This window comes from Carettochelys insculpta, chromosome 7 (genome assembly GCF_033958435.1).
Source record: "Carettochelys insculpta isolate YL-2023 chromosome 7, ASM3395843v1, whole genome shotgun sequence".
Lineage (NCBI taxonomy): Eukaryota > Metazoa > Chordata > Testudines > Carettochelyidae > Carettochelys > Carettochelys insculpta.
The window spans coordinates 76,344,357-76,357,979 of record NC_134143.1 but is presented as its reverse complement, the minus strand read 5'-3'; the positions used below and the strand labels follow the sequence as shown (position 1 = coordinate 76,357,979).

At 47.9% G+C, this 13,623-nt stretch overlaps 1 protein-coding gene across 1 annotated transcript in view; it reads right to left on the bottom strand.

The window, feature by feature from the left end:
• Positions 1–13,623, bottom strand: part of TCTN3 (tectonic family member 3) — a 144,432-nt gene that overhangs the window by 35,796 nt on the left and 95,013 nt on the right. Inside the window, exons 10-11 of the mRNA XM_074999389.1 lie at positions 13,491–13,586; positions 12,728–12,825 (exon numbers count right to left, since the gene is read on the bottom strand). Of these exons, the coding sequence (XP_074855490.1) occupies positions 12,728–12,825; positions 13,491–13,586 (194 nt within the window). The remainder of the gene's footprint in view (positions 1–12,727; positions 12,826–13,490; positions 13,587–13,623) is intronic.

The following is a 13,623-nucleotide window of genomic DNA, read 5'->3' as shown; positions in this document are numbered from 1 at the left end:
AAAAAAAAGGAGAGAGAGATCTTGGAGTCATCGTGGATAATTCTCTGAAAACATCCACTCAGTACGTAGCAGCCATCAAAAAAGCTAACAGAATGCTAGGAACCATTGGTAATGGGCTAGTTAATGAGAGAAAATATAACGCCACGACAGGTCAAACCTCTCTAATCCGGAACTCTTCATCCAGCAAACTCCATTATCCAGAATGATTTTAGCTAGCAAAATGACCACTTATGGGCATAGCCAAGTTTCCCATGGTTCCATAAAGTGTGTTACAGTCACCATTCCTAGCTCTCAGTGTTCTGTGCTGTTATTTAGCTGTAATTTACCCTCTGAATATCTTCTAAGAGCCCAGTAAGCAGTGGAAGTGTTGGAAATGTGCTTAAAAGTATTGGCCTTGAGTAGTCCAGAAAATTCTCTCGTCTGACACCAGTCAGGTCCCGAGGGTGCTGGACGAGAGACATTCATTCGGTATATAAATCCACAATATGATTACACGCTGAATACAGACATTCTGGTCACCCCATGTTACAAAAAGACAAATTAGAAATGAAAAGGTACAGAGGAGGGCAACAAAAATTAAAAGAGGTATGGAGCAGCTTCCATATGAGGACAAATAAATCTTAAAAAATATGACTAAGGGGAAAATATGATAAGAGGTCATAAGAACATAAGAACATAAGACTGGCCATACTGGGTCACCCCAAAGGTCCATCGAGCCCAGCATCCCATCTGCCGACGGTGGCCAATGCCAGGTGCCCCAGAGAAGGAGAACAGAAGACAATGATCAAGTGATTTATCTCCTGCCATCCATCTCCTGCCCTTGTTATGAAGGCTGGGGCACCATACTTTATCCCTGGCTAATAGCCATTTATGGACCTAACCTGCAAAAATTTATCAAGCTCTTTTTTTAAACCCTAATAGAGTCCTGGCCTTCACAGCCTCCTCAGGCAAGGAGTTCCACAGGTTGACTGTGCGCTGTGTGAAGAAAAATTTCCTTTTATTAGTTTTGAACCTACTACCCATCAATTTCATTTGGTGTCCCCTAGTTCTTGTATTATGGGAAAAGGTAAATAATTTTTCTATATTCACTTTCTCCACACCATTCATGATTTTATATACCTCTATCATATCGCCCCTCAATCGCCTTTTTTCCAAACTGAAAAGTCCCAGTCTCTCTAGCCTCTCCCCATATGGGACCCTTTCCAAGCCCCTAATCATCTTAGTCGCCCTTTTCTGAACCTTTTCTAATGCCAATATATCTTTTTTGAGGTGAGGAGACCACATCTGCACGCAGTACTCGAGATGTGGGCGTACCATAGTTTTATATAGGGGAAGTATGATCTCTTTTGTCTTATTATCGATCCCTTTTTTAATAATTCCTAACATCCTATTTGCCTTACTAACTGCCGCTGCACACTGCATGGATGTCTTCAGAGAACTATCCACTATAACTCCAAGATCCCTTTCCTGATCTGTCGTAGCTAAATTTGACCCCATCATGTAGTACGTGTAATTTGGGTTATTTTTTCCAACATGCATTACCTTACACTTACCCACATTAAATTTCATTTGCCATTTTGCTGCCCAATCACTCAGTTTGCTGAGATCTTTTTGTAGTTCTTCACAATCCCTTTTGCTTTTGACTGTCCTGAACAACTTGGTGTCATCTGCAAACTTTGCCACCTCACTGCTTACACCATTTTCTAGATCATTGATGAACAAGTTGAACAGGATCGGTCCCAGGACTGACCCCTGGGGAACACCACTAGTTACCCTCCTCCATTGTGAAAATTTACCATTTATTCCCACCCTTTGTTTTCTGTCTTTTAACCAATTCCCGATCCATGAAAGGACCTTTCCTCCTATCCCATGACCACCTAATTTACATAAAAGCCTTTGGTGTGGGACCGTGTCAAAGGCCTTCTGGAAATCTAGGTATATTATGTCCACTGGGTGCCCCTTGTCCGCATGTTTATTAACCCCTTCAAAGAATTCTAGTAGATTAGTTAGACACGACTTCCCTCTGCAGAAACCATGCTGACTTTTGCCCAACAATTCGTGCTCTTCTATGTGCCTTGCAATTTTACTCTTTACTAGTGTTTCTACTAATTTGCCTGGTACTGATGTTAAACTTATCGGTCTATAATTGCCAGGATCTCCTCTAGAGCCTTTTTTAAATATTGGTGTTATATTGGCCGTCTTCCAGTCATTTGGTACCAAAGTGGATTTAAAGGATAGGTTACAAACCACTGTTAATAACTCCGCAATTTCACATTTGAGTTCTTTCAGAACCCTTGGGTGAATGCCGTCCGGTCCTGGAGACTTGTTACTATTTAGCTTATCAATTAATTCCAAAACCTCCTCTAATGTCACTTCAATCTGAGTGAGTTCCTCAGATTTGTCACCTAAAAAGGCTGGCTCAGATTTAGGAACCTCTGTAACATCCTCAGCCGTGAAGACTGAAGCAAAGAAATCATTTAATTGCTCCGCAATGGCACTGTCTTCCCTGATCGCTCCTTTTATATCTTTATCATCCAAGGGCCCCACTGCTTTTTTAGCAGGCTTCCTGCTTCTAATGTATTTAAAAAACATTTTACTATCGTTTTTTGAATTTTTGGCTAGCTGTTCCTCAAACTCTTTTTTGGCTTTTCTCACTACATTATGACACTTAATTTGGGAGTGTTTATGTTCCTTCCTATTTTCTTCACTAGGATTTGACTTCCACTTTTTAAAAGCTGCCCTTTTCTCTCTCACTGCCTTTTTAACATGGCTGTTAAGCCATGGTGGTTCTTTGTTAGGTCTCTTACTGTGTTTTTTTATTTGGGGTATACATTTAAGTTGGGCCTCTAGTATGGTGTCTTTAAACAGTTTCCATGCAGCTTCCAGGGATTTTAGTTTAATTACTCTACCTTTTAGTTTCTGTTTAACTAGCTTCCTCATTTTAGTGTAATTCCCCTTTTTGAAATTAAATGCCAGAGTGTTTGACCGCTGCGGTGTTCTTCCCAACACAGGAATATTAAAAGTTATTATATTGTGGTCACTATTTCCAAGCGGTCCAATAACAGTTACCTCTTGGACCAGATCCTGCGTTCCAGTCAAGACTAGATCGAGAATCGACTCTCCCCTTGTGGGTTCCTGTACTAGCTGCTCCAAGAAGCAGTCATTTAAGGCATCAAGAAATTTAATCTCTGAATCCCGTCCTGAGGTGACATGCACCCAATCAATATGGGGATAATTGAAATCTCCTATTATTACTGTGTTTTTTATTTTGATAGCCTCTCTAATCTCCCTTATCATTTCAGCATCACTATCACTGTCCTGGTTAGGTGGTCGGTAATATATTCCTAATGCCATATTCATATTAGAGGAATGAATTGTTATCCATAATGATTCTATGGAACATTTTGATTCCTTTAGGATTTTTACTTCATTTGATTCTATATTATCCTTCACATATAGTACCACTCCGCCACCCGCACGACCTGTTCTGTCTTTCCGATATAATTTATATCCCGGTATGATAGCGTCCCACTGATTGTCCTCATTCCACCATGTTTCTGAGATGCCTATTATGTCAACTTCCTCCTTTGATATGAGGTACTCCAGTTCACCCATCTTATTAGACAGACTCCTAGCATTAGTGTAAAAGCATGTTAGAAAACTACCACTATTTATATGTCCGCCTTTCACAGACGCGTTGGATTTTTTTATGCACGATTGTTTCACATCTGATCTTGCCCATATATTATTTCCCACGTTCCCTCTCTGACTAACTTCTAGGGAATCCCTATCTATGGAGCCTCGTGTAAGAGAAGTCTCCATCCGATCCAGGTGCTCCCCCGCACCAATCGGCTTTCCCCCACCTCTTAGTTTAAAAACTGCTCTACAACCTTTTTAATGTTTAATGCCAGCAGTCTGGATCCACCTTGATTTAGGTGGAGCCCATCATTCCTGTATAGGCTCCCCCTACCCCAAAAGTGTCCCCAGTTCCTAATAAATCTAAACCCCTCTTCCCTACACCATCGTCTCATCCATGCATTGAGACTCTGAAGTTCTGCCTGTCTATCTGGCCCTGCGCGTGGAACTGGAAGCATTTCAGAGAATGCCACCAAAGATGTTCTGGATTTCAGTCTCTTTCCTAGTAACCTAAATTTGGCCTCCAGAACATCTCTTCTGCCCTTCCCTATGTCATTGGTACCAACATGTACCACGACGACCGGCTCCTCCCCAGCACTGCCCATAAGTCTGTCTAGATGCCTCGAGAGATCCGCAACCTTCGCACCAGGCAGGCAAGTCACCATACGGTTCTCCCGGTCATCACAAACCCAACTATCTATATTTCTAATGATCGAATCCCCCACTACTAAAACCTGCTTCTTCCTAACAGCTGGCGCTCCCTCCCTCGGAGAAGTATCCTCGGCACGAGAGGATACAACAGCACCCTCTGGAAGGAGGGTCCCAACTATGGGATGGTTTCCCTCTGCTCCCCTTGACTGCTCTCCTTCCCTGAGCCTTTCATCCTCCGTAACAGCATCAGGACTGTCAGATTGGAGGTGGGACAGCCCTACTATGTCCCGGAAAGTCTCATCCACAAACACCTCTGCCTTCCTTAGCTCCTCCAGTTCAGCCACCCTGACCTCCAAAGCACGCACTCGGTCTCTGAGGGCCAGGAGCTCCTTGCATCGAGCGCACACATACGCCACCCGCCCACAGGGTAGGTAGTCATACATACTGCACTCGACACAATAAACAGGATAGCCCCCACTCTGCTACTGGGCCTCTGCCTCCATTTCCCACTCTAGTTATATATGAGGGTTAATTAAATGTTTCAGATAGAAGTTGTTATAAAGGATTTAGTTTAAGGGCAATAGAAGTCACTGACTCCCTCCAAGCTCCCCCTCTCAACTCCCCTCTCAAAACTCCCTCCTGTTAGCACGCACCCTGTTTCCAAGCACCCGGTCGCAAAGCTCCCTGGTCGCTTACTAGCAGGGTTTAAGTGCTCGGCCTCCCTGAGAGCTCCTCCCTCTGCCTACAGCTCAGCCAATCAGCACACGGTGTTTCAATTCAAACACAATCAGCTTCCAACTGCCTGCCTGCCTGCCTGAGCACACGGCCTTTCAAACATATAATCTATAACATATAATATATATATATATAATATAATATATAACATATAAACATATAACCTATATAATCATGAATGAAGTGGAGAAACTGAATAGGGAAATGTGACTTACACCTCCACACAACACGAAAACTACAGTCATTAAATGAAATTAATAGGCAGCAGGTTTAAAACAAAACATAAGGAAGTACTTTACACAATGCACAGTCAATCTGTGGAACATGTTGTCAGGGCATGTGCCAAAGAAGAGAAGTATAACTGGGTTCAAAAAAGAATTAAATAAGTTCAGGGAGGATAAATTCATAACTGGTTATAATCTCAGGTGGGCAGAGATGCAATCCCATGCTCTGTGTGTTTTTAAATCTCTGAATGCCAAAAGCTGGGACTGAAGACAGGACAGATCACTTGAGGATTGCCTTACTCTCGTCATGATCTCTGAAGACCCTGTGTGAGCAGTTCGTACCTGGGACTGGATGGCCTAGTGGCTAGGCCCCCTGGCCAAAGCCTGTTGAGTGGGCCTTCAGCCCCCACCCGAGAGTTTCTAGGTTAAGTTTGGGGCATGGCCCTGAGAATCTAGTTCCCCCTTTGGCAGGAGAGGGGTTCCCCGGGTGAGGGGGGTCCCCACTCCCCTCAGTACCTCGGGGAAGGTTCTGGGCTGCGCCCTCTGGCAGCTAACCAGGTGGCAGCTCTGGCCTGGGGCCTGCTGCCTCAGAGCCAGCTCCTGCCTCTTGACTGATCAGCATCAAACTGAGCTGGCTTCTCTCCCTTTATATTCCCTCCAGGCCTGACACTGGCCACAGGTGAACTGGGGTGGGGCTGATTGGGCTACCAGGCCTTGTTTAACCCCTGCCTTGCCTGGCCTCCCTCTCACACTCCTACACATCCCCCCCAACTGTGTTCCTTCTCCCCTGGAAAAAAAGTCCACATTTGCATTATCCTTTCCTGCATGATGCTGGATCTGGAAGAAGGGTTGGAGGGAGAGGTACCACCTCATGATTCTGGGGTTTGTCTCTTTCATCACCTGTAGCCAGCGCAGGAGGCATGCTCGGTGATGAGGACAATGCGTATGCCCAGGAGGTAGTATCGAAGTGAGCCTCTGGCCCATTTGACTGCTAGGGCCTCTTTCTCTATTACTGAGTAGGCCTTCTCCCTCAGGAAGAGCTTATGGCTGATATAAAGAATTAGGTGCTCCCCGCCTCCCACAATTTGGTAGAGCACCACTCCCACCCCGACATCCAAGGCATCCGTCTGTAGCAGGAAGTCCTTCGAGAAGTCGGGGCTGTACGGGACCGGTTCTCAGCAGAGCTGGGCCTTTAGGGCCTGGAAAGCTTCCTCACAAGCTGCAGTCCAGGGGATGTGGTTGGGAACCTCTTTCCTGAGGAGGTCGGTAAGAGGGGCAGCAATGGAGGAGAAGCCCGGGATGAAGCGGCGGTAATGCCCTGCTAACTCCAGGAACTGATGTACCTGTCTTTTTGAGGATGGAGGGGCATACTGCAGGAGGGCTTGGACCTTCCCAACTAGGGGACATACCATGCCCTTCCCCAGGGTGTACCCTAAGTAGGTGGTCTCATCCCTTCTGAGGTGGCATTTTGCTGGGTTCACCATCCGACCTGCTTCCTGGAGGGACTGCAGCACAGCAGATACATGTTGTAGGTGGGTCTGCCAATCGCGGCTACAGATCACTATATCGTCCAAGTATTCTGCGGTGCATTGTCTATGGGGATGTAGACGCCGATCCATTAGGCGGTGGAATGTAGCCGGGGCATCATGCAGCCCGAAGGGCATGGTCCAGAACGGGAAGAGTCCAAAGGGAGTGGAGAAAGCCATCTTCTTCTTGGACTCAGGCGTGAGGGAAATTTGCCAATAGCTCTTTGTAAAGTCAAGGGTAGTGATGTATTCGGCTGACTGAGGCATTGGGTAGGCATCGAATTTGGATACAGCATTCAACTTCCGGAAGTTGATGCAAAACCGGCTGCTCCCATCTGGTTTCGGGACAAGGACTATTGGGCTTTTCCATTCACTGAAAGATCCCTCGATTACCCCCAGCTCTAAGCATCAACTGCAGTTCTTGCTTTACCACCTCCCTCAACTTCTGGGGAAGGGGTCGAAGCATCTCTTGGACCTTAACCTTGGGTTCCGTCTGGATATGGTGGACAGCCAGGTGAGTTCGACTGAGTTTTGCTGAAAAGACTGAGGAAAAGTTGGCAACTAACTTCTGGGCCTGCAGCCTAACTCTGGGGTAAGGTTAGGCCCAATATGTACCTCCCCAGGGTTTTCCACCTCCACTGCCTGGGGCCCCAGTTCCAGGTCTGGTGGGTAGGGGGTGATTAGTAGCCCTTCCTGGGCCTTCCAGGGTTTTAAGAGATTTACATGGTAGATCTGCCACCCCTTATGCTTATCCGATTGGTCTACCTCATAGTTCACTGGGCCCACTCACCAGATGATCTCGTAAGGGCTCTGCCAGCGGGCAAGGAGCTTAGAGTCTGTACTTGGTAGTAGCAGTAGCACTTGATCCCCCTGCTGAAACTCACAGAGTCTTGCTTGTTTGTTGTAAGTTGCATTCTCTTGGGCAAATTTACCTAGAGCGTCAAGCCTCTCACGTAGGTTGAGCACACATTGCACCATGTTATTGGTATGGGAGGGGTGTTCCTCCCACATCTCTCTTACTGGGTCCAGAATCCCCTGTGGCTGCCTCCCATACAGGAGTTCAAAGGGCGAAAACCCTGTGGAGGCCTGGGGCACCTCCTGAACTGCAAACATGAGGGCAGGGAGGAGCTGGTCCCAGTGACGTGCATCCATCAGTGCAAACTTGTAGACCATGGCCTTCAAAGTCTGATTGAAGTGTTCTACTAGTTCGTTGGTCTGGAGGTGGCGCATGGACGTTCGGAGTGTCTTGATCTTTAGCAGCCGGCAAAGTTGTTGCACCATTTGGGACATAAAGTTTGTCCCTTGATCCGTTAGGATCTTCTGTGGGACCCCGACCTGAGTGAAGATGTTCATGAGCTCAGTTGCCACCCTCTTGGCACTCATGGAGCATAGCAGCACGGCTTCTGGGTACCGAGTTGCATAATAAATAACAACAAGGATGAACCGGTATCCAGAGGCACTCTTCTCCAGGGGGCCAACTGTATCGATGCCAATCTGCTCAAAGGGTATACTCATGAGTGGGAGGGGGACTAATGGGGCCTTCTCCACGGATTAGAGAGGCTATCAAAATAAAAAGCTCAGTAATAATAGGGGATTTCAATTATCCCCATATTGACTGGATACATGTCACCTCAGGAAGGGATTCAGAGAGAAAATTTCTTGATGCCTTAAATGACTGCTTCTTGGAGCGGCTGGTACAGGAATCCACAAAGGGAGAGGCAATTCTTGATTTAGTACTGAGTGGAACACAGGATCTGGTCCAAGAGGTAACTATTACAGGACCGCTTGGAAATAGTGACCATGACATAACAACATTTAATATTCCTGTGTTGGGAAGAACACCGCAACAGTCCAACACTCTGGTATTTAATTTCAAAAAGAGGAATTACACAAAAATGAGGAGGTTAGTTAAACAGAAATTAAAAGGTAGAGTAACTAGAGTAAAATCCCTGCAAGCTGCATGGAAACTTTTCAAAGATACCATATTAGAGGCGGAACTCCTTGCCAGAGGACGCTGTGAAGGCCAGCACTCTAACAGAATTTAAAAAAGAGCTCAATAAATATTTGGAGGTTAGGTCCATAGATGGCTATTAGCAAGGGGTAAGGTATGGTGCCTAGCCTTTTATCGAAGGCGGGAGATGGATGGCAGGAGACAAATCACTTGATCATTGTCTTCGGTTCACTTCCTCTGGGGCACCTGGCATTGGCTACTGTTGGCAGACAGGATACTGGGCTAGATGGACCTTTGGTCTGACCCAGTATGGCTGTTCTTATGTTCTTATGACCAAGGTGCTGAGAGCTGGCACAGAAATCTGCAACATCTCTGTGGATGCCAGGCCAAAAGAAGACGGCCAGGATCCGGGCCAGTGTCTTGTGTCTCCCCAGGTGTCCTGCCATGGGGATCGCATGGGCAAGCTGCATGACCTCTCTCCGATATGGTTGGGGGACCAGGAGCTGATGGTGCACTTCTCCTGTCTGTGGGTCCTTCTCTACATGGTAGAGATGGTCTCCCTGGATTTCAAAATGGGGGAACTGTCCCGCTGGGTGGGCTACGGTGGTCTCCCCATTCACTATGGCCACCTGATCGTATGCTCAGCTCATCATCTCATCAACCCACTGCTCCCGCACAAAGTCCGAGGGCCGCGCAAGGACTGCAGATTCAGGCAGTGGGGGGTGCTTCCTCTCCAGTTGATGGGGGCTCGGGTCCACCGGGGCTGGGTCTGGTTCCTGGGAAGTCCCTTCCCCTGGGTCTGCCACTTCCCTTACTCCAGCCAGATTTGCCTTTCCCATGCTCAATGGCTGGGTTTGCCGTTCCATAGCTGAAGGCTTCCCAAGTCCTGCTAGTAGTACATGAAAATGTCCCCAGTCTCTACCCAGTATTACTGGATAGGTAAGAGCTGGGGCCAGGCCAACCATCGCTGGTTCTTTGTGCCTTCTCACTCGTAGGGTCACCCGGGTGCAGGGATAGGCCTTTACATCCCCATGGACACACTGCAGCCTGATGGTGCCTTGGGGGGACCCTACATCAGATCAGTCACAAGCACTTGCCGAACCAGGGTCTGGGCACACCCTGAGTCGATCAGCCCAATTGCCTCTGTCCCACTGACGAACACAGGGACAGTCAGCTTGGCAGGGCCTTGGGTTGCACCCATGTTTGTGGGGTCCAGAGTTTCCCAAAGCTGCAATCCATGTATGGGCAGTCTTGGGACCAGTGCCCACTGCCCTTGCATGTGCAGCAGGAGTCCTGTTTTGGGGTGGCCTTCAGGGGATGTCCTCAAGGGGACCATGGCGGGGATGGATGTGAAATTGGATCTCCAGGCTAGGGTGTGAGTGGGGTTGCTGTTAACTTGTCCAGGTGGTGGCTGGGTTCCCTATGGAGGAGCTGGTGGTTTGGTTCAGGGCCCAGGGGTTGAAGCCCAGGGTTAGCCCGGTAACTCCAATTCTTTCAGGGCCCAGGAAGGAGCAGCAAGCATCTTGGCTCACCCCGGCCTTGTGACTCCTGGCCCCCCTCCATCACTCGTGCCGGGGTGCCTCTGGCTGACCTGCAGCCTACAGAGGGAGTCATCGCCAGGGACTTGGCCACTAGATAATTCTCCATCAACTGGATGGCTGCCGTCATATCTTCTGGATGATTCTTTATCACCCACTCCCTTCCCCCAGAGGGCAGAATCTATGCGAGCTGTTCAAGCAGGATCTGCTCGGCTACCTGCACCCAGACTTTGTTTCAGGCTTCAATCACCTCCAGCAGGCATCCTGCAGCTTCTGAGCAATGCGGTGGGACCGGACTCCAGGCGCCCATATTTCCCCACGGAAGCACTGGCAGAAAGTCTCTTCTGACATCTCCAGAGCATCCAGGATTGCTTCCTTGACCTGGGCGTAGTCCTGAGCAGCTACAGTGTCCAGTGCCCAATAGGCAGTCTGTCAAGTAAGGTGACAAGATGGCCACCCACTGCCCTCAGGCCCAGTGGGCTACGGTGGCCACACGCTCAAAGGTCTCCAAGAATGCTTCTGGGTCGTCTTCCAGGCCCATCTTTGCGAGTTTGATTGGTGACAGCGCCGGTGCTGGTGGCCCATCTGGGGTTTGGGGTTGTATCAGGGAAGTTACCTGCTGCATCAGCTGTTGCTGGTGGGTTGCTAATTCCCCAAGTAGTTGCGGCTGCTGCTGCTGAGCCATCTGTTGGAGCAGCTGCTGCTGTTTGACCTGTTGCTCCACCATGCACTTCAGCAGGGGTTCCATTGCTTCAGTGGTTCACATTTGCTAGGTCTATGGCTGGCACAGTAGGATAGCCCTTCTGCAGGGCTGCGCTAAGCCCACATTCTCCACCATGTGTGCACAGTTTGCACCTGGGACCGGACGGCCTAGTGGCCAGGCCCTGTCAGGTGGGTCTTCAGCCCCCACCCAAGAGTCTATGGGTTAAGTTTGGGGCATAGCCCTGAGAATGTAGTTCCCTCTTTGGTGGAACAGGGTTCCCCGAGGGGGGGCTCCCCACTCCCCTCAGTACTTGGGGGAGGGTCCTGGACTGCACCCTCTGGCAGCTAACTGGGTGGCAGCTCTGGTCTGGGGCCTGCTGCCTCAGAGCCAGCTCCTGTTTCTTGGCTCATCAGCCCCAAGCTGGGCTGGCTTCCATCCCTATATACCCCTCCAGGCCTGACACTGGCTGCAGGTGAACGGGGTTGGGGCTGATTGGGCTAACAGGCCTTGTTTAACCTCTGCCTTGCCTGGCCTCCCTCTCACACTCCTACGCCCTGGCCTTGACCACTGCTAGAAATACTGTACTTGGGTTTATGGCCCATTGGTCTGATCATTCCTATGCTATTACACACAATTTACAGGAATAAATTTTTAGTTCTAAGCATTTTCTCTACTTTCTCCATTTAAATTTGCAGAGTTGCAGAAAATAATGGTATGCTGGTCAATGACAACAGACATTGAGATTCAAAATGTTCAAACTTTCTAAGTATTAAAGCACACATTATCAACATTATGTCAGAACATGCAAAATAAACAGCTTCAAATCAAACTCTCCAGGTCTTAAGTAACATTTTTGTTTTTACTTTGCTTACCTGTATGTGTCTATTATTCTTAATAGAAATATTTTCATCAGATTGTGTTTCTAAGGTGCAAAATGGAACATTACTGAATAATATGTATTTAATCCTTACAAGAATAATTATAATTCTACTCTTCAAATTCAAGCCCTGCATTTCTGTGTTGTTCTGTGAAATACATGCCTAGAACTGGAACCTCAGAACCTCCCCAACAGACATACAATAGTATTCTAGTTGCTCTAGGAGGGCTCTCTTTTCATGAAGTACTTTGTATCCAGTGTTCCAAAAACCTTCAAGCATGAGTGAGAGACCTGGCAGGTCCCAAACAAGAAAATATGACACACCAGGGGAGATTGAGGACTTTTGTCTCAGATGGCCCCAGCCTCCCACTCTCCCAGGACTCTGGCTCCAGTGCTGCCATGGGGCTTTGGCTCCCGGCCCCACGCTGCTACAGGTTAGGTGAGGGGCTCCAGCTTCTGGCCCCAGACTACCGTGGGGTAGGGGGGGCTCTGGTCCCTGACTGCCATAGACAGGCTGGCCTCTGGCTCTGGCCCCTGCATTGCCATGGGGCAGGCAGGAGACTCCAGCTCTGGCTGCCCCTCCCTCCCCCATGCTGCTGCAGGACACGCAGGGAACTCTGGCCCAGCCAGGCTGCTGGCCACCACTCCAACCCGTCCCGAGGATGCCAGTTTAACACCAGCCCCAGGACTCTGGTCCAGAAATATCTGTGGTCTGATGTTGCTGGATGAGAGAGTACCAGAATTAAGAGGTTCAACCTATACTACCTGAGCTCAAAGCACAACCTGAGTCCTGCAAACCCTGCATGGCAATTACAGGAGAGGGTGCTACCCAAGGCTTCCAAACCTGTCTGAGGACTGGTGAAAAAGGGATGATGGAAAGTGTTACCTGAACTGGCAGCTTGTCTTCACATTCATTCCAAACTGTATCTTGTACCTGAGAGTCTGTGAGCATAGTCCATCACCCTGGCTCTGTAAGATAGTCACCTGAGGGAAAGAGCTATGTGTCAAGAAGCCAAATAAAAGTGAAGTTAAACAGCATGGGCTATCCAACCAGACCTCAACAATATTAATCTTTAATTAGTAGCACCCTTCTACCAACAGTGCCAGTTATTATAGAATATATAACTAACCCACCCCAAACAAGTTAGTCTCTGTGACCAAAGAAATACCCACCCAGACATGTTGGTGACACCCTTAGCAAAGTTAGAAGTGCCTCAAAATCCCCTCTAAGTTTGACACATGATTCTAATATGGTCCTTGCTCTAAAGAAACATACAAAGAAAGGGATATGGGGTAAAGGAAAGCACTCAATATTGACCATAGCCATCTCTTGGCAGATATCCAAAAACAAACAAGGATTGTGTTAGCTACATAGATATGACTTTGTACTCTCACATTGTTATAATCAGCTGCTTAATTTATTGAAAGATTCATGGTAGAAGTGTGTCTTCATGAGGGATTTGATCAGGCAAACTGACAGCTTTTTGGGTGAGGTTAGGGATGATGTTTCCCCACTATCTGCAAAAGAAAGCTTCGGATAGACAAAGGTTGCTATGTGACACTCATGCAGTGTTTCCCTGGTTAACCCAAAATCTAAACGGTACAGCCAAGTGATGATAATTGGTAGAATCTGACATTAGAAAGGATACATGTTGCCTGGCACTGTTGTTTAGAGACAAGAGCGGTGCTCCAATTATATAGCCAGGGTTTCCACTTCTTGGCAACGTGTACAAAGCAGTCTTGCTCTGTTGAGAGACAAGCACAAGAGAAACATAGGAGAAA